The sequence below is a fragment of the Hirundo rustica genome, chromosome 3, assembly GCF_015227805.2.
Source record: "Hirundo rustica isolate bHirRus1 chromosome 3, bHirRus1.pri.v3, whole genome shotgun sequence".
Classification (NCBI taxonomy): domain Eukaryota; kingdom Metazoa; phylum Chordata; class Aves; order Passeriformes; family Hirundinidae; genus Hirundo; species Hirundo rustica.
The window spans coordinates 110,494,061-110,520,707 of NC_053452.1; the positions used below are offsets into that span (position 1 = coordinate 110,494,061).

A 26,647-nucleotide genomic window follows, 5' to 3' on the forward strand; every position below is an offset into this window, starting at 1 on the left:
AGGATGCTGGGAAACAGGACAAATGCTGAGATGGTTACATAGCCTTTTTCTCTGCATAGTGAAAATCTCAGCCTTTAGCTTTGGCCCAATTGTGTTTTAAATTAGTTGTTTTTGTTTGAACTGCAATTAAAGAGCTTTGAACTAAAGCCTCTTACCCTACAGTCGTATTCAGTTACCACTGCCCACATGGGCATGGATGCAGGACAACTGGTGCAAAATGCCTCAAATTGTCTGTCTGGGAGGTCTGGAGTGGGAAAAGAGAGAAGAATAAAAGCTAAGGAGGGGTCATTCCTAAGTGTACTGGGAGAAAGATGGTTCCTGGAGGACTGCCCCAAAACAAGACAGAGAGTTTAAGAAGTGATGTCTAATTTGAGGAATTCCTTAGGGACAGGAGGGTGGGACAGCAAGGGGGACACCAGTTCAGGGAAACAGGAGAAGGAAGAGTGTTGGCTGCATTAGTATATGGGGAAGAGCTGGGAGGGGACCAGAAAATTCTGGCAGAAAAGAAAGGAGTCTGATCATGCTGAGATCACAGGAAACACTACCTCTGTGTGCACATAAATAGTAATGGTAACGCAGGAGCTGATATTACGGGAGTATAGTTCATGTTTGGAAAAACATGAGGTTAAGTGATGTTAGAAGCAGAGTTGAAGATGCATGCTTTAGCATAATGGGAAACTCATTACGCATGCATTTAAATATCTTCTCCAGTACATCCAGTGCTTTGTAAAGGTCATGGGCTCATTCGTGGAGTTTAAAAGACAGAAGAGACTGTGGGATCATCCAACATGATGTAATACATACAAATCTAATCAAATCTCATCCATGCACCTTTATACTAAGCTCAGTACAATAAACACATCCCATCTTGGGGTTTAGACCTTGTCTGGAGAACCCATAAGAAGGACAAGGCATCTGTGGCAGTGATAGTAAAGATTAGTGATCCTGACTGTTTTTCTATAATTTGGGTAGTGTACTATGACTGATATGTTCACTGGAAGCTGGCAGTTTCCTTCTCTTCATACATCAAGGCATCTTTCACAGATTCCATGTCGATACAGTAAACAGCACTCTTTCCATTTTCCAGCATAAAGCATTTTTTCTGGTCTTGAATCACACTGATGCCTTGGAGAGGCTGCCTAGAGCAGATGCTAGACAAAGTTAAGAGAATAAAGTGGGTATTTATTACAGCCATTCAATAGGTACACCTTGGGCAGCCAAAAGCCTTGCAGAGGCTATACCCAAGATGGATGACGGTCATGAGTTTTTCAGGCAGATATAAATTTTGTCTATTTGTATATCAAGGGTTAATTCTCCAGTTACAGCTTCAGTTTACAATGTCATATCCCCCCCGTTCACTCCTCCCCAATTCACTTTTGTTTATGCTTTTTGGGGCCTGAGGCTGTAGGATGTCCTTGGGTTCTGGGCCCAGAGGAATTGTTTTGTCTGACCAAAGTGTGAAGACAGTAGTTAACACTTTATATGAATTTAGAGTTATCCCTAATGCTCCACAGGATTTGAAAAATATAAAGGCTAAAAATCTGAAGGCATCAACATGACAAACTCATGTCCGTATTTTCATTCATCTTTTTTCCAGTTAAAGCAAAAGTACTGCACGAATCATAAAATCATTAAAATTGGGAAAGACCACTGAGATCTGTTAACCCAGCACCGCTGTGTTCACCACTAAACCATATCCCTGAATGCCACATCCACACCTTTTTAAACATGTCCAGGAATGATTTTACCATCTCCATGGGCAGCTTGACCACTGTTTCAGTCCATCCTTTAGATAGGAGTTGACTCTAACGCCCACCCTGCTGCTCTACGGCCTGGTGTTTTGCTGCCATAGTTGCGTGGGCACGAGCAGACTGAGGTCATCAACCCAAGCACGCCCTGTGGCTAATGACCAGATTTTCTATTTGGATATTTCATATCTGAACAATTCAAGATTTATTGCTTCCCCTGAGGTTCTTTTAGGACCAGATTTTTTCATCAAGTTGTTTGTCTAACTCCGTGCAACTCACATGCAACTTCCTACCCTGCCACAAGATCAACTATGTAGTGTTTATATTTATTTAGAAGCATTCTGTTCCCTGTTTTTTTTTTGTTGTTGTTTGTTTGTTTGTTTGTTTTTGTTACTGGTTTGCTTTTTGTTGTGGTTGTTGTTCATTAGCATTAACTTTACATTTATTACAATATATCAATATATTCAGGGTCTAATATATTCTAGTATTGCATTCCTCCAGACTGGCATAAGTGGTCTGGTATACTGTGGATATGCTGGAATTATGCTTGCTTCTCCTGTGTGAGTTACTTGAATTTGAAACCATGGCAGTGTAGGGCATGTAAAATGTTGCAAAAGCATAAAATTGCAACAAGCAGGGAATTTCTGTGTGTGCTAATGTCAAAAAAATGAATTAAAATGGTGAGTGATTGCTCAGTGAAGCAGATGGATGATAAGGAATGCACATACAAATTCAGAAGGCCTTTTTAGAAAATCCTAAATTTTACCATTCAGACAATTATTAATGGTTCTGTCTGAAGGAAATTTGCATGTACAATAAATTTGATATGCAGAAACCTTTCAACTTGTGCTCATTGTTTGGGTTTGCCTTGCATGTAAGTGTGTTAGGCAAGTAATGATCATTTTGTCTCAAGCTCCTGTAGAAAAAATATGATCTTTGGAGAGCTTTGAAAAAATGTCATTAATCATCTCTGCTTCCCCCACAAGGAAGAATGGTTTTGAGATTAGGGCTTTGGAGGGGCACTTGGAGGATCTGGCTTGTGTTTCCCAGATCTGTCATGAACATTCATACATCTTCAGGTTGTAATTCAAAATAGTTTATCTAGCAGCCCAGTAGAAGCAGAAATAACTCCATTTTCAAATGCAATAATTTGGTTAGGTATTAAGCCCTCTGTAAACTCTTTTGCAGCTATGGGAATTCTTGAAAAGACTAAGCACGTGTCTCTCTGTACCAAGTTCCTACCTTTAAAATAGGAGTAAGAGATTTCTTAGACCTTTTACTTTCAGCTTCCCTTGATTTCCTATGTCAATTATAAACATTTTGGAGCAGGAATCCCCTTAAACTGTGTTTATGTGGTTCCAGGGAGGACATCAGCCTTGTTTTTGCCTTTGGGTACATTTGTAAAATGAATCCTAATTTGCAGTCATTTAGCCTAAAATTAGAAGTCTGGGAAGAGTAGGTTAGGAGCTTTCAGCCACATAAAAGGCTGTGGCAGAGGTGTGGAGATTGCCTATTGATCACCTTGCACAAGAGGCTTAGAGCATAAATTGTAGCAAAGTAATTCGAGCTCTATATTCAGAAAAAATGTTTTAGAGGTGAAAAGAGAGATGTTCTGGGAACATCTGAATGATTATCACTGGATCTACATCATTGAGGGTCTTTAAAAGCAAGCTAGATGGGATCCTGCTATGGGTCTAGAAGGGTGGAGTAGATGACCCAGCAAACTCATTTCCAGCCCTGCTTCTCTGTGACACTCAACTCTAATTTACAATAGCCTCAGGCTGAACTAGTGACTTGCCTAAACTCACGTAGTGTGTTGTTCAGAGGGCCAGGATTTGCTGTGCTTCCCCTCTGACTGTTTGCCAGTCGAACCCTCCATGGACTTTTCCTCAGCAGTGCCAAAGCTAATGCTGCTCTTTCATTTTGGGATGTTTTTTCCTGAAGCACAAAACTCTGCCTTGAAATATGAGTTTTCCAACCGTGAAGGCGGACGTTTGTTTTCACACAGAACTTGAGGCAGGACAGGAGAAGGTGTTTGGTTTTCGGTGACGCTACCCACATGTGATTTTTGGCTGGGTGCACAGAGCGTGGAGTGGAAAGCCTTATGTTCCAGCTGGCCTCACTCTACAGCACAGGAGTCCCTGCCAGATTTCTCAGGACAATTTAAATCAGCTCAGACTCTGGCGTGCTCTCTTGTGCAAATGGGAAGGTATGAGCATCTGTGCTGGGGGTCTTACTCCTTACCAAAACTCGTTGAGTTAGGTGTTAATGAATGGTGATGAATGGGCACTGCTCAGAGCACAGGGACTGCACTTGCCCTGTGAAATAAAATGTAGCAAAGCCTCTCTTGTCCTAGGGATGAGTGGCACAGCGAGACTTGCATCTAGCCAGATGTTTTTCCTTCAAAACTGGGCAGTCACATGTATCCCAACTACCCAAGGGCTACGATCCAGACTCTGGCCAGCTGTGACTGGGGGGAGCGCTAGCTGGCATGGGCCAAGTTGCTGTCGAGCACTGTTTGAACATTTAGAGTACAAATGATCATTTGCTAGTGCTTGGACCAATGCCCTGGGCCTCCTCAGTTTGCAAGAAGGACCTACAGCGGCAGTGCCAGCACACCAGGCAGCTCAGTGCTGGGAAGACCCTGCAGCTGGGCTCTGTGGGATGCGCTGGGGTTCCATCCTGGCAGAATGGGATGTCACTCAGCTGAAGCCTGTACTGATGCAGCAATTAGTGACTCACACCAGAAATCCACTGTTTAAACCTTCTTCTAAACTCATGACAAAGCTCCTTGCTGTGCTGCTGGTGCTTTGGCCAGGTATCCAGACACTCAGCTGGGAGCACCCAGACAGGAGGGGTGCCAGCTCTAGCCCCATCTTTTGTGGTTGCTCTGAGAGCTGACAGCGCTTGTGGTGTGAGCCAGTGCACCTCTAAGACCTGGTGGCTGGGGGAACGTGCCTGTAGACTCAATGAACCATGTGTTTGGGAGATGTTTTCGTTGGGTTCATTTTTGAGGAGAGACAGTTGGTAATTGCCAGTTATGGACCAAGGCTGTCTGAAGACTTTAAAAGGAAATGTTTTCTTCTTGACAAAGAAGAAAACAGATTCAATCAGATTTGATGGTAGTGCACGTATGGCACTAGAATGAATCTTCTTATCTAATATGCAAATTAAATTTTCTTTGGTTTCTTTTGGGTCACTGGCTTGTATTCTTTGCTACGCTCTCTGGGTCTGTTGCAGGCCGACACACCGGACCAGTCTCTAAACAGTTTATAACATTCAGCATTTGACTTACAAATGGGAACTAGTGAAGGCTGTGGAGCTGACAGCCCTGTAGCCTGGGGTGGATATGCACTGGTTGTCAGCAGAAATCACACCGTCTCAACCATGTCAGCTCCGCACATCACCTCCCTGTCACAAGCTTGCTTTGGAAGGAGCACATCTGGATACGACAGCCAGGCTGTCCCAGGGGAGAGGGGACATTCGTTATGTTTTTGGCATTCAAACCATGACAGCCAACAAGTCTCCCTTTTAGAGTTGTTGGTAATTGTGGTTTTTCCTGCTGACTGCTGAAACAAGGGGAGCACATTCATTTCACTTAATTCATCACTCAGACATAATCTGGTGCCTTTTTGACATATTTTTTGACTCACATCTGTATAGTGGTTGAATCTCAATCTGTTGATGTCTGACTGCTTGTGTCCACCTGGGAAAAAGAGCAATTCCTGTATCCGAACATTTCTCCCAAGAGGCCAGGATGTGATCTGGTTCACTCTGGCCTGGTGATGCCTTTTCCTGGTCTTGAAAAATTAAGATCCAGACACAGTCAAGGGATAAAGGGCTTTTACCTTGGTATTTTAAGAAGGATCCTTATTGGTGCACCACTTTGCCAAGGTGGGATGTGCTGCAATGAACACACACGATAGAGCTAGTGTACAATTTATAGACCTTACAAATTAACATGTCTTACAAAGATGCCCCAATGGAAGGCCTGGATGAAGGGCCTGATATTCCCCCATTCGAGGTATTTCCCCCTGGATGGGCCAAATCTCCAGTTTACAGGGTATGTTCTAGAGAGGACCTTCGTTTCCCAAGATAGTGTAGGGTTTTCCAGCCTCTGGCTGCAAGACCTTTAGGATGCTTGGTCTCCTGGCCTAACAAAATACTAGGGCTATGCTAAGTTATCAGACTTAAGGAATTACAAGTATGCGTGCTAAGAGGATACACAGAACTTATATAAATGGTATATAAAAGAAAAGGGAAAAATCATCTTGGCATCATTGGCAGCCAGAAATCTCAGAAAACTCTGTTCAAATTCTACAGTGGTCACTTCCACCCTATGGACGTAGAAGGGCTCAGCTGTTTTTAATTTTTCCTTTATTTGTAAAAATAAAATTATTCTTAATCAAATCATTAAAAGTGCTTTGTTTGATTAAAGTACACATGTATCAGCATCAGCAGTATTTTTACAGCTCTTTACTGCCATTAGTGCTAAAGCTGGAGCACAGAACAAAGGAGATAGAAGAACGCTTTTAATCCCTCTTTTGACAATCCATCTTTCAAGGTGGCTTGTGGTCATCTGTGTTTATGTGCCAACAGGAGCAGAAGCCAGTGTAAGACATCCTATTGAGCTATTGAGCTCTTTCTCAAGGTGTCTTGGGGCAAGACTTCCATTAATAATTAATTCTAAGAGGAGTTTGTGCTCTCCAGAGTTGGAGCCAGGCCTGGGAGCACAGCCATGGTAAGCTGTAGCTGTATTTAGTTTGGATGGAAGGTTTCTGTCTCAGGAGAGCTGCAGTTCTTGTAATCTCTGCCTGTTTTGGAAGTGAAAGGATGTAGTTTGTTGTGTCTGTGAGTGATCACCTTGCTGGAGCTGTATCTTTGCTCCACATGCTCAGTGCTGATGGGGACTTATTCCTCTAGGACTGCTTCCTCTGTTTTTTATTGAGAGTACAAACAGGGTCTTTGTGCTGAAACACACTTGATAAATACCAATATAACTACAAGAAAATAAATAACTGCAAAACACGCCTGTAAAAGATCAAAGCATCACAGCATCATAGAATCATAGAGCAGTTTGTATTGGAAGGGCCCTTAAAGATAATCTTATTCCACCTCCCTGCCATGGGCAGGGACAACTTCCGCTGTCCCAGGTTGCTCCAAACCCTATCCAGCCTGGCCTTGAACCCTTCCAGGGATAGGGCAACTTCTCAGAGCAACCTGTGCCAGGGCTTCATCACCCTCACAGTCAAGAATTTCTTCCTAGTATCCAGTCTAAATCTACCCTCTTTAGATTTAGGACCTTTAGGACCTGAGGGAGCTCCATCAGAAAATAGACTTTTGTTTTCACTTAGACTGAGAGGGAAAAGAATTTTTAATATCCGACTATAACATCATATTGTATAAAAATGCAATCATGGATAATTGTCTCCAAGTGTGGCTCTGAAGCCTTGACTGGGTGGAAATGTTTGTGGGCTAAGAGTATGAGCATAGGAAGTTATCTTTCATCTCTACAGCTGGTTCAATCGCAGGAAAAAAGCACTAATGGGAAGAAATCTTTGCTCATTAAATCAAATGATTGATACAAGCATGGCTTAAGAATGAGTTCCACTGTAGTTTTACCACTACAGTGGTTGTAGTGGCATTTACAAGAGAAATCTTGGGAACCCAAGAACAGGGGGGAGGTATAGCTGAGCATCTATGATCTATTTTAGTTCTCTGTCATTTTCATCGTTTAACTGAAATATGGAAAGATTAAAAGTCAGACTTCCCTTTGACATAAAAAGAACATTTATGGCTTAAATTTGACCCAGGAGACTGTTTTATCCCACCATCTCTCCCTTAAATCCCTCTGGTGTCCTTGATGGATGAGGTGTCCAGTATGAAATCCTTTCACAATCACATGAGCCTGCTGGACTCTCTAACACAACCTTTGTGTTCCTTGTGTTTAACAGGACAAGAGGACATTAGGGTAACGTGGTAATGCATTTCCTTCCTGTTTCTGGGCAGTGGCAGCTCTATACTGTGCTAATAAAGTAGTTTGATAAAAGTAGTTTGATAAGAGTGTTCAGCTCAGGTTGGCTGAGTTCAATCCCTTCATCCCCAGAGGAAGCTGAGAGCTGCTCTCCATGGAGCTCTGACAAGTTAAGGGATGTGTCCTGCTCCATGAGGGCAGATGGTGCAGCACAGATGGGCTGTTGGAGCAGGTACCTCTGAATAAAATCAGTATTTTTGCCACAGATGTGGCTGGAACGTGTGCAGGGAGAGTTCAGAGGAGTCCAGGAAAATGCTTTCAGCCATCTTTGCCTGTGGAGCATTTCAGCATCCAGTGTTTCTAAAGGGCTGTCCATTCAGATAACACACAGCTGGTAACATCCCTGAGCTGAATATGTGTCATGGCCCTGTGTCTGGGTACAGTCCCACAGGGCTATTCCAGCTTTCTTTGCTGTGGACAGGCAGCAAATTCAGCTCTTTGCTTGGCCTGACACATCTCCAGGTCATCACTGGGTCCTCTGTCTGTTGTGCTGCCACAGACCTGTGATGTGATGTCCCACATGCTCTGAGCCCTGAGGAGGAGCAGCTTGGACAGCTGCTTAGTCTTTGACCTCTGGACTTCACTGAATGCTTCTGTACTGAACAAAACAGTGCCAAAACCCAACTCTCGACACCTTGGCCAGGCTGGTGGTGCCCTGGGCAACCCGATCTAATGGGTGGCATCCCTGCCATGGCAGAGGGCTTGGAGCTAGGTGGTCTTTAGGGTTTGTTTTAGCCCAAGCCATTTGTGATTCCATAATTCTATGATCTGTGACACTGGAACTCTGTGGACCATCTTGCTAAGTTGCAGAAATGACATTTTATGTTGCATGATCTAGGCACGTCTTAGAAGTCAGCTGGGACCACCTGCTGCTCCCAGCAGGCATTTTGGATGGAGTCACCTTGTTTTGGGAGCGAAGAGAGTTTAATGACACAAAGGTCACACTGTTCCAGGTGAATGGTGTGTTTAATTTTCTTGCATCACAGCAAACCACAGTTTACTTCTTCCAGAACATATAAGAGTGGAGGTTAATGCTCTTTGTGTCATTGTAAACAGTTTCAAGGATCAGGTGATTTTTATTTTATCTATCACAAAATCTTCACAGGTCTAAATAGTGCACTGTGGAAGGACCACACACATTTTCTTTCCCAGATTTCCTCATTGTTTATGGCAATGAAGCTGGTGAAGGGTCTAGAAAACATCTTATGAGGAGTAGCTGAGGGAGCTGGGGGTGCTTAGTGTGGAGGCTCAGAGGGGGCCACACTGCTCTCTACAAGTCCCTGAAAGGAGGCTGTAGCCAGGTGAGGGCCAGTCTTTTCTACTGTGTCTCAAGTGAAAGGATGAGAAGAAATGGCCTTCAGTTGCGCCAGGGGAGAATCAGATTAGATAGAAAAAAAAAGAGAAATTCACTAAAAGACCAGTTGGGCTTTGGAATAAGCTGCTCAGGGAAGTGGTTGGAATCACCCTGTGGAAGGTTTCTGGATGTAGATATGTTTTAGGGGTGATTATGGTGGGGCTGGGTCGATGGTTTGACTATTTGATCTCGAAAGTCTCTGCCAATCTTGATGGTTCTGTGATGTGGGATGATTTCAGGCACCCTTTGCTTGAAGGACAGGGTCTGCTGTGTGTGTCACCCCTATGTGCGACTCCTATGGGCACCTTTTGAGATAACATCATCCCTCTTCCTCCTCAGCCAAGCTCTTGTTAACTACAGAGAGTTGTAGATATTGGGTATTTAGTCTCTGACCTTTCAGGAGAAGCTAACAAAACCCATCTTCAGATGACATCAAGATGCCATTGAGGAAGAATGTTTTGTGCCTCTGAAGATGATCTGGGGAAATACAAAATCCGAGAGTGGACATTCATAACATAACGTCATGCATAACATTGCATAACAAGCAGCACCAAACAGTTCACTGCCTGCTTGGCCTGCAGGGAAAGAGGTAGGCTGGGTCTTCAAGGACAGGTACATGTCCCTGCTCATTGCAAGGGTTTACATTAGATGACCTTTAAAGGTCCCTTCTAAGCCAAACCATTTTATGACTTTTGAAGACTCATCTGAAAATTTGTCTCACCTCTGTCCTTTCAGTCCTGTGACAGCAGATTTACAGGGTGGTACAAGCTGCATGAGGCTTGGTGCAAGACCCTGCTGTGCAAACTGCTGTGATTCCCCTTGGAAGAGCCTGGGAAACAAGTGAGACATCAGAATTACTGCTCATATGTCCCATTAGATGCCTGAGTTTGAATAATGTCCCAGCCATTTCACTGCTTTTATCAGCCTGTTGTAGGGAGACCAGCCTGAAGATGGGTTTTGATTTCCAGCTCTGTGAAACTTGGCTGCAAACTGGTACTTGGGTGCCTTCAGAGCTTGTGCTGTTGTTGGGAAACTGAGCAGGCAGTTCCTTGCACCAGCTGCTGTACAAGCACAAAGATGCCATTTCTTCTCCATACTATGTTCGTAATTGGTGTGCCTCTTTCACAATGAGCCTCACTTCAAACTCTGTTTGTCCTGGACTTCCCATGACCTGGAACATAATTGGAAAAAAATAGCGCTTTTTTTTTTTTTTTTTTTTAATACAGATTTTAAGATAGGCTCTTTATTTTTTCACAGAGACAAGTCTGAAACAACTCCAAAGTGGAAAGCTCAGACTAGACTGAATAGTGATCCAGTTCTCACTCTCCACTGTAACATTGATTTTAATGGAATGGTAGAGATCTAAACAAGGTAGTGATGTAACAGATTTGTACAGTGGAGTTGCTGCAGTTCTTGCTGAACTGGGAGAAACTTAGGAAGGAGGTTTACCTGAGTGTAAATGAGATTAATCTCCTGTCTTATTCCACTGAAACAGACAATGCTTTGATCTTTGTTCAATTATTTGTTGTATTCTCCCCATGCCCAGGAGTTATGGGCATGAATCACAGCCTTCTCCTGCCAAGCTGAGGTCAGTTTTAATACTTTAATACTTTAATACTTGATATATCTCCTATCAGCTGTCTGCATCTGGCAGTCAACAAGTTAACAACTATTTTTCTCCTCTAGCTGTTATGATCCTGTGCAGTTATTAGAGTTAAGGCAATTAAGGTGGATTACTTCAGATTTTAGGTAACATGGATGGTTATTGGAATTGCAATTAATAACATCTTGTCACTATAACCCAGGCAGGTTGTGAGGTAGATTTTATCCTGTGCAGCTGCATTGATAGGGATTAATTTTCCTTTGGCAGCTCCAATTCGTGAGCTGAGCAAATCCTGCAGCGTGTGTCTTTAGTGGCTCCCTTGGTATGAGGTGTGGTCATCCCAGCATGGGACAGAAGTACTTTGAAGGACTGTATTTATGAGTTTCTCTGCTGTTTACAGGCTCTCATAAACCATCCCTGTCTATACCCTCATCCAGGAAATTAGTTTGTTAAAGGTTTACTTGTTCAAAAGGTGTTCACAGACTCTTTGTGTTGGATTAATCCTTTTATCTGATGATAAGATATCAGGAATGGTAGGCTCAAGATATCCAGTTGAGGGAACAAATACTGCAGTACAGAGCATCATATTCCGTTTGAAAGAAGTGGCACCTTAAACTGAGTGCATGCCAGATAAAGGCTCTGCTCTGGGTTCAAGTTGCTAGCTGCAAAGGTATGTGTTAATATCTTCATGTTTTTTCAAAGAGTCCCAAAAAGGCAGCCTAAAAATAGAGGTCCTTCAGTAGGGAGTTCCTTGGCTGTGAGTTAGCAACCTGCATTTCCATTGGAATATGTGATAAGAAACACTTTGAAACACATGGCAGGATAAGGTGTCTCCATTTACATGTTTTAACTGATTGAATTCAGCATTTTTGAAAGGGGAGCAAAGCCAGTGGATCAGCCTTGCTACCCAAAGAGGCAGAAACTGGACTGTGCTTAGCAAAGGCCACCAGAAGACATTGCTGACCTTGCCAGAATGATCCCCTGGGGCTTAGCTGAGGTGGCAGCCTGGTGAATCAAGTATTGCAAGTAGTCAGGGTCTTCAGAGACCTTGCCAGCCTCTTAGAGAGGTCTCAAGGGAGCCCCAAGTAGTCCTGGAATAATTTCTGTACTAATTGGTGGGCAGGATTTGATTCAGGATTGTTTACCTCCGTTAACTTTGGAATAGATGAGAGAAGGTTTTTACCCAGCAATGTCCTACACCTGAATGTATATCCATACATAATGTGCAAGCTTGCAACTCCATCCTGCAAAGCTTTATGTGCACTAATGCAGGTGTTTAACTGAAGGGGTTAAACTGGGGGATTAGTCAACCTATCTATATAACTGATGGAGGGACAAATTACCCACCTCCCATCCCAGTAAAATGCCTTTGACTAGGTGGCATGAATCCAGGTATCATCTGAGATATCCACGTAAATCAATCGTAATAATGTGTGGAGAGTGGAAAAGAACAGACTGGTGCTCATGAAATGTCCCTGCTGAACATTCCATGAAGCCTAATAGAAACAAAAAACCCCCAACCAACCAACCAACCAACCAATCAACCAAAAAAAAACCCACAAAAAACCACCACCCCCATCCCCAAAATAAAAAAAAAAACAAAAAAACCCCACACCCCAAAACAAAAACAAAACAAAACAAAAAAATCACTATTAAGTACTGGAAAGCTACCACAAGAATCCAGCCCTGAGTATTCCCACGATTTCTTCCCAGTGCTCCCAGACTGTAGCTGCAGGGCAAGTTGCATAAGAGCGTGGGGTAGGTGCTCAGGAACATCCTCACTGGGCTATAACAAAACCCTGGCATTGTTTTCCATGTTGTGTATCTGCTTTTATGTGGTGTCAGGAAAGTGACTGTAATTTGCTGTTTCACAAAACTGGCAGTTACTCACAGTAGCAATTGTAGTAATATTTGGGCTTGCAGTCCTTACTGCTCCCTCAGGGTATGCATGGAAGCAAGATGATGCATGCTATGTATTTTTCTACCAGAAAAATAAATAAAATAAAATACATAAACCATGCAAAGAACTTTTCACAGTCTCCAAGCCAGATTATTTAAAGCTCATGCTGTGTGTTTAGAGATTCTGCCTGTAAATGTACTTTGAAAAAACAGGGGAGGCTTAACACTCGTAATTAAAAAACATCTATGGGGTTTTTCCTCGAACTTTCCAGTATGCTCAGGAAATCTCAGCCCCAAAGGAGGATGTCTCACAGGTTATGACCATGTGAATGGAAGGGTTTATGTTGAAAACAGTTTTGCCACTTTGTTCACAGATCCTTGGATTTCAGGTTTGTTAGTGTAGCCTGGCTTCTGTAAGCCAAGTGCTGAACCACTGAGGAGCCATTGACCCCCACACTGAGTTTTGGGTCTCAAACTGAACTGTGTTTCTGTTCAGTAAATACTGATCTGAATTCATCTTGTATAATTGAAGGGCATTTAGCACCGTAGCTGCCTTACACAGTTTTTTTCACTCCTAATCTTTATTCCAATGCAATTGAGGTAGCCTTTCCCTGTAGAGGGTTTCCAGTTTGGGCATCTCATGAGACCCTGGGAATTGCCACACTAAATCAAATATGTGACCAGAAAAAGTCACTGCTTTTAATGGCAGAGGTTACCAGCTGCTTTCTGATGACTTTCCTCATCTCCTGCTATCAAGACACTGCTATCTTTTTGGGAAAAAACTTCTAGCCCCTTGCCTAGTTCTCTGCTGTTTGATTGCAGAGAGGAAAAGCTGATGAACTGATAAAGAACTAGCACACGCTTTTGCATAAGTAGCGCTTGGATAAAAAGAAAATATTTTTGTACAGAGCATAGTTTTGCTGCTGTAATTACAAACACTTTAATTAGGCAAGTAGAGCAGATGGGAAGAATCTCCAAGCTGTGCCTGCCAGCAGACACTTAGACAAAACATGGGGGAACATCCAGAGATATGCTGGTTGTGGTTTCTCTTTGAATTAAGTTTTTTTTTTTTCTGGATTGCTCCTCTGCTGTCTCAGAGGTCATCAGTGGTCAGTGGACTACAGGGTAGGTGACACTGCTTCAGAGACAGGCACAGAAAATCCCCTAAATATCTATCTTGGTCATTAGTCTTAGAGGAGAAATTGTATTCCTTCCTTACTCTTGGAATATAATGATTGGATCATATCAGGCTAGTTGTTGGCTCAGATGCTGAAGCATGAGGCTTCTTACTCTTTATTAAAATATTTGGGCGATGCAGTGTAGCTGTAGATGTTATTTTCCCTGGTACCTTCCTTTCCTGCCTGGACTTCTGCTTCCCTGCCATTCCTCTCCTGTGCTTGGGGGCTTCCCATCAGCTCCAGAGGGTTTCAGGACCCCTGGGCTTTACTCCATCCCTTTCCCCCTATTTTATCTTGGATATCCTTGCATTGGCTCTCATTTAAGTGTCTCGCAGTGATAGTTAATGCTCACTCAAACACTTTGGGTACCCCGTCATGAAGATCTCCAAGGGCCACTTTCCCTGACAATGTTTGTTATACACATTTCACTGAAATTTAAAGGAGTGTTTGTTGGCCTAGGTTTTACAGAACTGGTTGCTGTGACTCAGCTGATTCCTGATAACTTTCAGGGCTGGAACCACTTTGGTACATGCTGGCATCCTGAGCACAGAGACTCTCCCTGGCCGGTGACCAATTCCTCGCATGAGCAATGCCCTGACTCTGGAGCAGCCGCACTTGAACACACAATACTGCTTGGTCAGTGTCCTCCTGGGAGCCACATATTGTGCCATATCCTTTCCTGAAAAATAGATAAGCAGCACAAAAGAATTTCTGCCAATCCCTATAGCCTAAACGTCAAAACAGTTCTGTATTATAAGAGTAATCACAGTACTCTGGGTTGGAAGGGACCCACAAGGATCATCAAGTCCAGCTCTTAAGTGAATGGCACAACCTTTGCATTTTTAGCACCAGGCTTTGACCAACTGAACTAGAGTCTTGCAGCGTTAAATGTTTGACTAAAATGAGTGAAGATGATGAGAAGGAATAGGAGTTGTGTCGAAGTCCGAAAATCAGTGTAACTCTACTTTGATCCAAAGTGGAGTGGATATATTCAGAACATTGCAAAAAATTCCAGTTTGTAATAAGTCTCTCTGAAGAAACCAAAAAACAAGTATTCCCTAAATGCCTAAGAAAGAGCCAGGGCTGCTTTGCAAAGTACCAGTGAAAGTATATGAACACTGCAGCCCAAACAGTGGAAATAGGGAAGACTGGCAGAATGAGCCTGGCTTCCTTGTTATTCTGATTGTCCTGGGCCTGGTGGAGATTAGATGCGGCCATGCTACCAGCAAGGTCCTACAGCTACAGGTGGCAAAGGTCTCATGGCAGGATGTAGCTGATTATGCTGGAATTTGGACAAGAATCAGCTTGAGTCTCATCCTCCTCAAGATGCCCTATCTTGTGAAAATGCAGAACTCTACTGATTTTGGGAGCAGGCAGAAATTTACCAGATGAAAGTAACTCTTTGTATCTGCAGGTATCTCTTGCAAGGCTTTCTTCCTTTTGATCCGTTTTTCTTTCCAAATAGAACATGTAGGGAGCAGACTGGTGCATGTGATGCTTTCCCCTCTGCCCTTTGGAGACCAAAAGCCACATCAAGCAGGAGATTTATGAGTTGCTGGCAATAGATGCTTCATATTTTGTTATTACATTTCAGATGATGAAAGAAGAACAACTATGGCTATGAAAGCAGTAGGAAAACTGCCTGTGGATAGATCGAGCACATGCATCACTGGATAGAAATTAAGGTGTTTATAGCTTCAAATTCAGATTTGGAAAGTTCAAGATAGCAGAAAAATATCTGAGTAAAAGATGTGAGGCAGTTCATAAGATTTCAACTCAGATACACTCAGGGGAACAAATCCAAAGGTAACATTAGGATTTATTAACTATCCCTAATTAGGCTCCTAAATTAAATAGACAGAATCTTCCCTGGAGGCTTTCAAAGGCACCCACCTTTCACTGTTGATGATACAGGGAGCTTAGGAACATAGTTTATTTAAGGAGGACTGCTTCTTTAGGTACTTATAGGACGTGCATGGGTTGAGTTCCCAGGTTAGGTGAATTGGGTCTTCTAATGAGGCTATTGCATTTCTGGGCAGGCAGAAATCAGGGGAGTCAGGGAAAAGTGTTCTGTTGCCCTGTGCAGGAGGAGGAGAGCCTGGGAGGGAGTGGTGCTCCTGTTTGTCTCTTCCTGTGGAGTCTCAGTTGGAGGTGCAGTATTTCTTAAACCCCTTTCATGTCTCAAAACTTCTCACATCACTGGGCCTTTTACCTACGAGAGATTTCACTGGGAGGAGCGGTGAGACCGAGCTAATTTGTGTTCCAGGGGCCTTGTTTCTGGACTGGAATTGCTTTCACTTCTGAAATCTCTTCTCTGATTGCAGCTGCGTGAGGAAAGGATAAGCTTGTTCTTTTCTGTGGAGGTCATACAAGAGGAAGGGTTGTCTGCATTATATTTATATTCTTATTGCACAACACTTCTGTAGTCGGCTGCTGCCAGGAGATACAGTAAAAGGCAAAGCATCTGGGCTGTCTCAGGAGGAGTCTTGGCAGAGCGATCTGAAAGTTTTTATGGGTTGTGTCAGACATCCCAGCTTGTACCACTTCCCACCACCCCAAATCTCCAGCAGAACAGATTCCTGCTTTGGGCAGAGTCTGGAGGGAGGGCCCTGGTTCAGGCTCTGGGCTTGGGGAGGTGCAGGTGGCTTTGGTTGTGACAGAGCTCTTTTCCCAGACAGTCTGGCTTGCTTTCTGCATGGTGCTTGGAAGTGGCCTTACTGTAATTGGCATGAGTCACTTCCTTGTTATTGGTGGTTTGGAACACCATGCACGGAAAACACGCCTGCAGCAGGCTGAGGAACTCCCTCCTGCTCTTGGGCTTTGCATTCACTTTCAAGATTGCAGCTTATATCCATGCTTGGTGACAAAATGCTTTTTCCAAAATAACTGGAGGACATGGAAGCTGAGGTCTGGACCACTTGCATTTGTTAAATCTCTGATCTGGTGTTTGGGGTTTTCTTGTGAGAGTGAAGGTTTTCATGGCAGTTTGTTGGTCAAATCCCAACTTTCAGACTTATGGTCTGTTGCAGAAAGTCCCTTCATGTCTCCTGTTGTCTCCTGGGACAATTTATACTTCCTGTTTAAAGGGCATTGTACGTTCAGTCTAAATAAGATATATGATGGTATGACATGCCTTTGCAGCCAAGGTACAGAACTGATGACAAGCTTTTTCCAAGACTCATGGAGACATTTGAGAGCTGTAGGACCTGATGATCTCCTATCAGGTGATTATAATCCTATCTGACCAAAAATCTCCCCTGTCAGAATGTCTGGTGGCAGAGCAGGACTTGAAGGTAGGCTTTGGATGTCTGACACAACACACGTGATCATGAGAAGAGGCAAAACTTCTTTCTATGTGATGCCGTGAGCTAGATGGGGCATGGATAACTGGAAAAGGTTTCAACTTGTTCCTTGGCCATGTCTGAGACCCTCGGGATAAGGCCAAGGGGGTAGGGTGTGCCTCAATTTACTTGTGCTAATGAAATTATCATCTTCCACCCCCATGTTTCCAGCTACACAGTGGTGTTACTGTTGTCACCAGGTGCAGAGTCTTCTTTGGGATTTTTCCTTTTTGCTCTCTGATTCTACTGTGATATTTGTGGTCTGGCACAACCAAAATTCATTATTTTAATAGGTATAGTTGACTGACTGCTTAGTGGATTTAGGTTTTACTGCACAAAACCCACTTTTACTTCTGCTGTTTGAGAGAGCCATATACAAGTCAAGCTGCTTTTTTGTAACAACTTGGAGTCATGAATGGTCCTATTTCAGGCTGAATGCCGTGCATTTTCATGTCTCAAACAAGAATCTTTCAGACGTGCTATCTCTAAAAACATGCAGGAGTTTATATTGGGTGTTTACTCACAGGAGGATTTTTTTATTATTATTATTTTTTTAAAAATATGTTGAGCACCAACGGTTCCTGGCCCCAACCTGCCCAGATAAAAGGCTTGGTCGTAATTTTCCTTGGTGAGGGAGTCATGGTTTTTGTTCAGTTGTATTCTGCTTCAAGAATGCTCAGGAGGGTTTGCTGAAGATCCTGCAGATCTGCTTTAATTGTGCTGAGCTTTGGGAGCAAACCTTATGGGCTGGAAATGCACGTGAGAATATAGAGCAGAGGACTGGAGAATGACAAGCCCCTTGTCTGTATGTTCTTGACACTGAACTTTCATTGATCTCCTCCAGGTGACTGATGTGTGTAGCCAGTGGAGATGGACCTCAGGGGATAATTGCTTCCTGGGAGTGGAAGTCTTTAAGCATGCTTAGGACAGAGAAAGCATCAGAAAACACCAAATAAACAAATTAGCAAAGAGAGGGAATAGTCTGAGTGCGAGGCTGAGCTTGTTTCCTTTCTTTGGCACAGACTCCCTCTGTGAAATTGGACAAATCATTGTGATATTTAAACACTTTCAAAACTCTGTCCCTGTGCCAATTCCCCATCCATAAAATATGAGGGCTATAGCATCAGATGTTTTGATTACGGGAATAATATATGTGCTTAAATTGAAACACTCAGCAACGTTGGAAAGGAATTACACAGAAAGACCAGTATTCCTCTGAAAATAGTATGCTGTGGCAATTGGTGGAACCCCCAGGACTAGAGCGTTTAAAACCAGATAGATCAACATAGGAAACACAGCAAATTACCTCCTTATGGTCTTTTCATACCTGAAGACGACCTACAAGAAACCTGAGGAGGAACATGGACATATAATGACGAGCTAAGGAGGAATGGGTTTAAACTGAAAAAGAGTAGATTTAGATTGGATATTAGGAAGAAATTCTTAACTGTGAGGAAGGTGAGGCCCTGGCCCAGGTTGCCCAGAGAAGCTGTGGCTGCCCCATCCCTGGAAGTGTCCAAGGCCTGGCTGGATGGGGCTTGGAGCAACCTGGTCGGGTGGAAGGTGTCCCTGCCCACGGCAAGGGAGTTGGAACAAGAAGGTCTTTAAGGTCTCTCCCAACCCACACCAGTCTGAGATTCTCTGCCCTTAATGCACAGAGGCGAGGTATTGACTGGCCTTTTCCATCTCTTAGCACTGCAATTCAGAATGTTGTTGCTTGTAGACACAGTAACTTTTTTCTTTTCATAAGCCCTGGACTTTCTGGCCACACAAGAAACTGCTTGTGTGAAAATTCCAGCAGAAGGTGTCTCCACCAAGTACAAATAAGAATACTGTCAGTGGCACCAGCATGTGCCTTTTCACACTGTCCTGCTGGCTGCTCCTACCAACTCTGATGGATCTGCTCTGCCTATGAGAGCACACTCTGGATTTGATTTTCCTTCACCCCTGTTTCTGCAGTGGGGGGAGGCTGCCAGGCAGTGGAGGAGAGGTTTGGTTGTGAGATAGGGGTCATTAATTCATTGCAAATGGGTAATGCAGCTCTTGGGTTGGGAACTGGTATAAATTATTGCTAGCATGATGTTGATTCAGACAGATGAGCAGTGGGAGCTGGGATTGCTTTTAAAGCAGACACAGAAGGATTATGTAAAGACTTGAAAGCCTGTAATGGCAGAGGAATGAACCTGCTGACTCAAAAGCTCCCTTGCTTTATGACCTAGAACCAACTTCTGCAGGTACCCTCCTGGAGTGTCACAGTGATGGTGACACTTTGTCTCCAGATCACGTCCTGTCTCCAGATAAGTCCTGGCTGACATGGAATCCATGTGGTGATGTTTGAGTTCAACCCCAGGATGAGTGGCTGAGTAGGGCTTGTCATCTGAAAAGTTACACCTCTGCCTGTACTTCCCAGATGAACAGCCCAAGTTGCTGTAGAATTTTATCATTTGGATAAACACTCACATCTCAATGCTGACTGCTACCCCCTGAGAGGCTGAAAGTCACTAGAAGTCCCCAAAGCAACTCATCTCCTCTCTTCCAGATGATCCCAGCTCATTTCTCATGTGCATTTTTAGGTGCAGAGCTCCCAACATTGAGGTGTATTAACACCTTGATTGAAGCTGTTTCTTCCCCTCTTGTCCACATCCATCATTCGTTCTGCTGACTGAGTTGCTTTAATTTCTCTGCTCAGTTGCATGGACAAGTGCCAACCCTACCTTGCCAGGATTTCGGTGCTTAATACTGAGATAAGACTAAAATCCTGGTACTTTTTTTCTGGCTGTTTTAATAATAAATAATTTTCCTTGACACTTTGCTTCAACTCATGCCATGCTTTGTGTCAGATGCATTCCCCTCTGGAGAATTTAAGGAGGGCATTTCAAAGGAACCAGATGTTTAATCTTTCTTGTGGAGTTGGCTGCCACACAGGAGCTAACTGGAAATTGTGAGGTATTTTACACTTGAGAAAGGCTTTCCATTTCACAGTCTTTCTAAATCAAAAGAAAGCTGTGTATCGGCTGAGCATCATATAAACTAGAAAAAGAGCAGACTTGCTGCGTGCCATCTCTCTGTGTACTCTTTGCAAAGATGGGCCCTTCCTGGCAAAATGGACTCAAGATGTTTATGGAACCCACAGAGAAAAATGATTCCTTGAAATGGAAAAGTCCAAGGTTTTGTGCTGTAGACACCCTGTGCTGCACTAAGTTGCTTCCAGAGTTTTAAAGGAATCTAGTGAAGTAAAGAAAGCTGCAGTGAAGAAAAGCACGTCTTGGAATTTTTTGAAGTATCAAAGTGTGTGCTAACCACAGATGTTAAGCACCTGCTTGCTTTTGGGAATCTGTCCTCACAGCCACCTCTGTTTTAAGGCACCAAATGACTACTTGATAATGTTCTTATTTCCTTGGCCATGCCAAAGAGAAATCAGCACAGCCCTACTCCATAAGGTGCTGGGACAATAATACTCTATCAATGCTTCTCCTTATAGACTTCTCCATCTCGACTTTTCCTTGGGATGCTGTTGACCATCTGCTGACTGATTTGGCAATGTTTTGCTTTACCTGACTCCTCCCCTGGTCCTGTGGGTAGCATTCAAGTGGTGGTGGCACAGATGCCAAGATAGAAAAGCCGTATCTCAGTTCTCTGGGCATGCTTAGGAAAGGATGTTGTTCCTTTCCCCTGCTTCACTCAAATGTTTAAGTGTTGGGTAGTGTCCTTTTTCTAAGAAAGATGCAGGTCCACCCAGCCTGACTTGTGCCTTGGTGATGGTCATGAATGCTGAGAGGTAAAGGAGATATTTATGAAGAAGAGTAAGTCTGAAACATGAAAGCCTTTTACTTCAATTGCTTCACTGGATGCCTATTGACAGGTTACTGGGATGAAGTTTGGGTGAAAAGTGTGTAAAGGAAAATGTCCTGTGTATTTTAAATGTTTATCAGGTCCTCAGTCTGAGATACAGCAATAGGACTCTATTTTTGGAGGGTGCTTAATGCCCTCTGCATTCTTTTGGGTACCTCAAATTGGGCACCCAGAACTGCAGTTCTTCCTGGCTGTGGTTTGCAGAATAATCTCTGTTCCACCCACCTCCTCTCCAGACTTTCTGATATTTCTCTGGCAGAGGTATCCCCCTCATTCCTGTCTGGTTCCTACCAGGGGATGTATTGTTTTGCTGTCTTCCAACTGTTGGCAGTTCAGGTTTCACTAGAAACCTCTGTGCCAGCTCTTTGATATTCAGAAGCTGTGGGGTTTTCTGTCTGTTTCCTGACCTAGCAAGACTCTACTAATAATGCAAGAACTTCAGTGCTGATGTCCTGGCAGCCTAATACAGGAGGTCAGTCTGTAAATCTAGTTAGAATTTTCTTTGTCTCAGCAAAGACAGTAAGTCAAACATAATATAAACAAAGTGGTTGGATCACTTCACCCACCAGTAATGTGGTGGGTGATGCAGGCAAATTTAATGGATGCGATTAAATCTCCTGTTCCAGTCTGGCAGCTGATTAGCTGCAGGGGGCAGGCAGGAATTTCCTTTCTGATCCAGAGCTGCCCTCTTTCCAAGTCCTCCTTCGAGCTTCTGCCAAGCATCTCAAAGTGCTTTGCATGTTTAATTGCACTTCTTCACGCCCCTGTGAAGGGTGGAGATGAGAGATAGCATGATCCCGAGAGGAGCCCTGGGGAAACCGAGGCACAGGGAGGTGGCAGCCTGCTTGGAATGAGAGAGGAAGGTGGTGTTAGACTTGGAGAAAGGGGAAATGGGCATCCCAAACATCTTCTCTTGAAGCTGATGTGGGTCTACTGAACTTGTGCCTAGTGCTCAACAGTCTGTGTCTTAAGCACACTGAATTCTTGATTGTCTGCTATGCATTAATGTACAGTCACTGAAGGAAAAAATAAATATTTCTCCTGTGGAAATTTTAATTTATTTTTGTCTTTCATCACTCTATTCCTCTGCTTTCTGAAGACAATGACCTGTATATATGTTTCTTCTCTTTGTATGGAGAAGCACTTTGCTCTGAAATAGCCTCAGGTGTTGGCTCTGGCTGAGGGAGAGAGCTGCACAGATGACTCCATTCTTTGTCCCTACAGGGGAAATGAGTGAATTTACTGTGTGGTTTCACCTTCAGTGGGTGTGCACTGAGATAGCTACACTGGCTTTAATTTCTTTACCTGGTTGTACAGCTGAAGAACTGGCCTTGTAAGGAGGAGAAAACACTCCTCTTATTAGGGCATGCTTTGGCCCAAGGAAGAGACCAGAGGCATCCAAAAAATTTGTCACATTTTAACCCATAATTCACCTGCACATTGCTCATGCTGTGGCTGACAGAACAGCGAGCAGTAGGGATTAGCTGAGTCTTCATGTTCCTCAGGATGGCGGGAATTGAGAATGGGCCCTTCCCATCTTGCAGCCTAAAACTCAATGGGAAACACTGTATGTCGGATCTCACAGGGTGGGGAGGGTTTCTTACAGCAGGAATTCACTTTAGTGGCGGATTATTTAAGCTTTATGATTTTACGTGAACAACATTGTCTAAAGTCTGGTTTTGTGGTTCTGGAGTGGACAGAAACTTCTTATGTTCAGTCATGATCCAGCAGCTGGAGGGCTGGAGAGAGGCAGGATTTCAGGCATAGCTGCAGCCCCCATTGCTATAGGGCATCCTGTCCAGCCTGCTGTCCTGGTAGGAACAGAGAGCGCTCACTAAAGTGCTCTGAAGCCTAGAGCTGAGGCCAAAGCCTGGCATACTAAGCTCTATTTCAGTTTCTGAGCTGAGTGTCTAAATAGAACATCTGAATCTGATCCTTAGCCTAGTCTCAAGGCTTAACTGTAAATAAACAGTATCTTAATCACTTTATGGTTTCCAGCATTCTCTTGTTGAATGTCTCTGTGCTGGCACTTGGGGAGCATTCATCATAGTGGAAAATGAGTGTCTGTTTGGGCTGCACATGGTATAATTAACTATCAGCTGAGCCTGTAGCGTGACGTGACAATTCTCCTTCTGACCAGCTGAAATAACTCACTCTAACAAGTGTGCTCTTCTTGCTCCTCTATTTCAGTTCCCAAGAAGCTTCTGCATGAAACTCAGGCAAGACCAACCAACCAACAAGGGTCTCAGAAGCCACATTTTCCGCTGCAGCCAAGAGTGTTTGACCCCAATGTTATAGGGGACGGCGTGTTCCTTTCGGATGTCTCTCCTTCCAACATAGAGCGAGCTCTCCCAGGTAGCTGTGACTATTGTGATGTCGGCCCAAACCTAACGGTGTTGTGGTAACTGTTCCTTTCCATCTCCCCTTCTCTGGATTTCTGTATTACTCCAAAATCCCATCCACGTCACAGTCACAAAGGGCTGTGGCAGCTTTGAGATGTGACCAGCGATGGGCTAAAATGAACTGTGAAACTTTTCAAGAAACACTGGGTTTCTTGGAGAAGCAGTCATCGTCATGCATGTCCGAACTCATCACAGAAATACTTTCCAGACCTGTCTAGTGGCAAAGAAAGAAAAAAACCCAAACAAAACAGGGCAGAGACAGTAGATTGGCCTCATGGGACAGAGAAGTTTTCAACTGAGCTTTGAAATCCGATGCTATTTTCATAAAATGCAAAGTGAAGAGATATGAATGAAGTCCGATCTTAGGCATCTCTAGGGATAGGTGAGAAGGAGGAAGGGGTGGTGTATGAATAAAGGAAAAGCACAAGTGAGCACGTGTTGGGTTCCTTGGTGGTTTAGTGTTGTTTCCAATATGCAGGAGATGGTTTATGACACTATTGAAAATCCCAGTCTGTGCTCCCAGAGATTCAGCTTGAGGGTGGTTATGGGCAGTGCTTGTCTCTGTCGACACTCCTGGCAAAGTTAATCCACAGCTTGGATAAACAATTCACAAATAAATAAGAACTGGAAATAACAGGTTTGTCAGTTTGGAGGCCTTACTGAAAAACTGTCAAGGAAAAGAGTTTTAACTTAACCTCGAATAAATATTGTGATCCTGGAGATTTTTTTAAGCAAGAAAAAATATCCTGAACTAATTTCCACTCATCTAAACATTTTACTTCTACAAATGACACCTTTTGTTTAGTTTTCACATAGTTTATTCATTCACTTTTAAAATATGCACCACTTTTCAAACAAAGATGTCATTTTGAAATTAAAACCTAGAAGAATGTTTCAAAAATAACAAAATACTTGGAAATTTCTGTAATCTCCTTTCCTGTTTTATTTATTTTATTAAAACTATATGCTAACGTCAGCCTGGTATCATGAATGACCTTTCCTGTGCTTATACTGTAGTGTTGGGCAAATTTACTTCTGTCTGAGAGAATTTTTTACAGCTTTGCTGTAAACTCACAGAGAAACTGTTCAAGTGACTGGCAGCAGCTAAGAAAGGGTGGTGAGGAGAAAACTAGTAGTAGTGAGCTGGTTAGGCATTGACAGATCTTCAAAGCTAGCAAGGAGGAAAGGGAATATCTTTTAGTATGACCAGGGAACCACACAGTGTAGCAACACATGGCCCTTGTGAAATTGTGTGTGGGGTTTTTTTCCCTCCTGCGTAAGTCCAGTAATTTTCTGTCACCTGTGTCTGTGCTTGTACAATCCTGCTAATGATAAAACCAGTTCTGTGGTTTTGTGGTCTTTGCTGGAGTTTAGTGTATGCAGGCCAGTATTAATTTAAAAACACATCTGATTGCACCTGTTCATTTGACAAGTTAGAGGTGAAAAAAAAAAAAAGGAATTCTTCTTACATCTCACATCTCGAGAGGAGTTATCCCTTACTCTGTGTCCTGAAGTTGTGATCTTGTGAACAGTTGTTGTGCAGGGTTTACAAGGGCTGCTCCACACCCAATAGAGGTGGTGCCCATGTGACGTAAGAAATATGTGTGAGGTTATATCCTGGTGGTGCCCTTCATTTTCCTCAACTGTGAAGGGATTTTACATTAACTATTTCAGAGACAGACCTCAGTCAGGGGACATCTCAGGCAGGATTGAGTTACCCACATATAAATGTGTCATTTGTGATGACCTGGGGTGTTCACTTGTCTTCTAGAAGGGTGAGTATTTCCCCTAAATCCCTTCTCATTCCTGCCATCTCTGCATGGATGTCCTCCTGAACCTGGGGTCTCTTAGGTGTCTGTGTATGAGCAAATACATTGAGCTTTGTCTTCTGTGGGGAGAGCTGAATGACTCTTTGCTACCCATCACCTAATACCAGGATTCTCTTGCCTTAGTTTGGATGCATGGTGCTACTTGAGATGCTCTGAAATATCCAAGTTTTGGGTTCAGTTTTAAGAAGTTAAATATTTTCCCTGCTTCTATGGATTTCCTTGGAAGAGTGGTAGGGAAAATTTCGAACACTTGTACAGGCAGATCTACCAGAGGGAGGATAAAGGAGATATTCGAGGGCATGTTAATCTGAATTAAAAAAAAAGTGAAATGTTGCTATTGATTTCCTGCCAAATGTGCCCTTGGGCCTTCTGTGTCCCTTTTTAACAAGGGATCTGCACTAACCTCTATTCTCCTAAAGCAAGAGGCTCTTGGGATATTTTACACTTTGGGATATGACACCCAAGCACTCATGTTTAAACACTTTGCTTGAAGTCCAGTCATTAACACCGTGGTAACCTTGAACACGTGGCTTTCCCAAGGCCATGCAGCTATTCAGGGGCAGAGGTACAGCTGTGCCCACATTCCTTGGGGCTGATCCCTCACAGTGCCAACCTGGACACCCATCCCCGCTGGCTCTGCTCGAGGCAGATTAGGAGTTGGCATCACTGCACACACATTCCTGCCCTCAGTCCCTCTCCATCCAGTATTACCTGTTCTCTTTGAACACCCCTCACTTTCTGTTACGGCTCCCTTGGGCTGAGCTGCTTCCTGGAACCCACAGCAGGAAGCTGAACATGATGTCTCGTGCTGCTGGGAAAGGTGATGGATCAGGCAGCCAAGGAGCAAAAGCCATCTCACATCACAACTCTTGACAGAATGCCTTTGCTTGCATGGCACTGATGGCACCACTGGAGATGGAGCTGGCAGTGTCCTGAATTTAATACCTGAGGATAAGTGGAAGCCAGGTGCAAGTCTGGGATTTTACAGAGCAATTCTTGCTTTTGGCCAGAACTAGACACCCAGAGAAGGGAGCCTGAAAATCTATAACAGCTACAGTAAAAAACTCACATGGATGGTGGAGCTGGATCCTGTGCACTGACTTTTTCCTGTGTTGAAAACAATTACTGTTTTGTGAGTAGTGGGGGGTGTCTGCCTGCAGATCAAGGTGTGGGGAGCCCTCAACAGCGAGCTGATAAGATCTGAAAGGGTCTCTTTGAGCCTCCTGGAATGAATTGCCTCCTTAGCTCCAGTCTTCGACAAATAAAATCAAATCATTAACCCATGTTCACTCACCTCTCCAGAGGGGAAATGGTGTCTGGGTGAAACACAATATGAGCAGGCTTCTGAAGGAAGTCGTAAACTCAGCTCTGCCCTTCTCCATGAAGGCTGGAGAGAAAACATGTCTG

General features: G+C 43.6%; 1 protein-coding gene across 3 annotated transcripts in view; it reads left to right on the forward strand.

Annotated features, from left to right (window-relative positions):
- EVA1A (eva-1 homolog A, regulator of programmed cell death) overlaps window positions 1-26,647 on the forward strand; it is a 206,361-nt gene that overhangs the window by 170,743 nt on the left and 8,971 nt on the right. For all 3 annotated transcript variants that reach the window (XM_040060666.1, XM_040060664.1, XM_040060663.1), the window contains one exon: window positions 23,200-23,364. In XM_040060666.1, coding sequence (XP_039916600.1) covers window positions 23,200-23,364 — 165 coding nt within the window. The remainder of the gene's footprint in view (window positions 1-23,199; window positions 23,365-26,647) is intronic.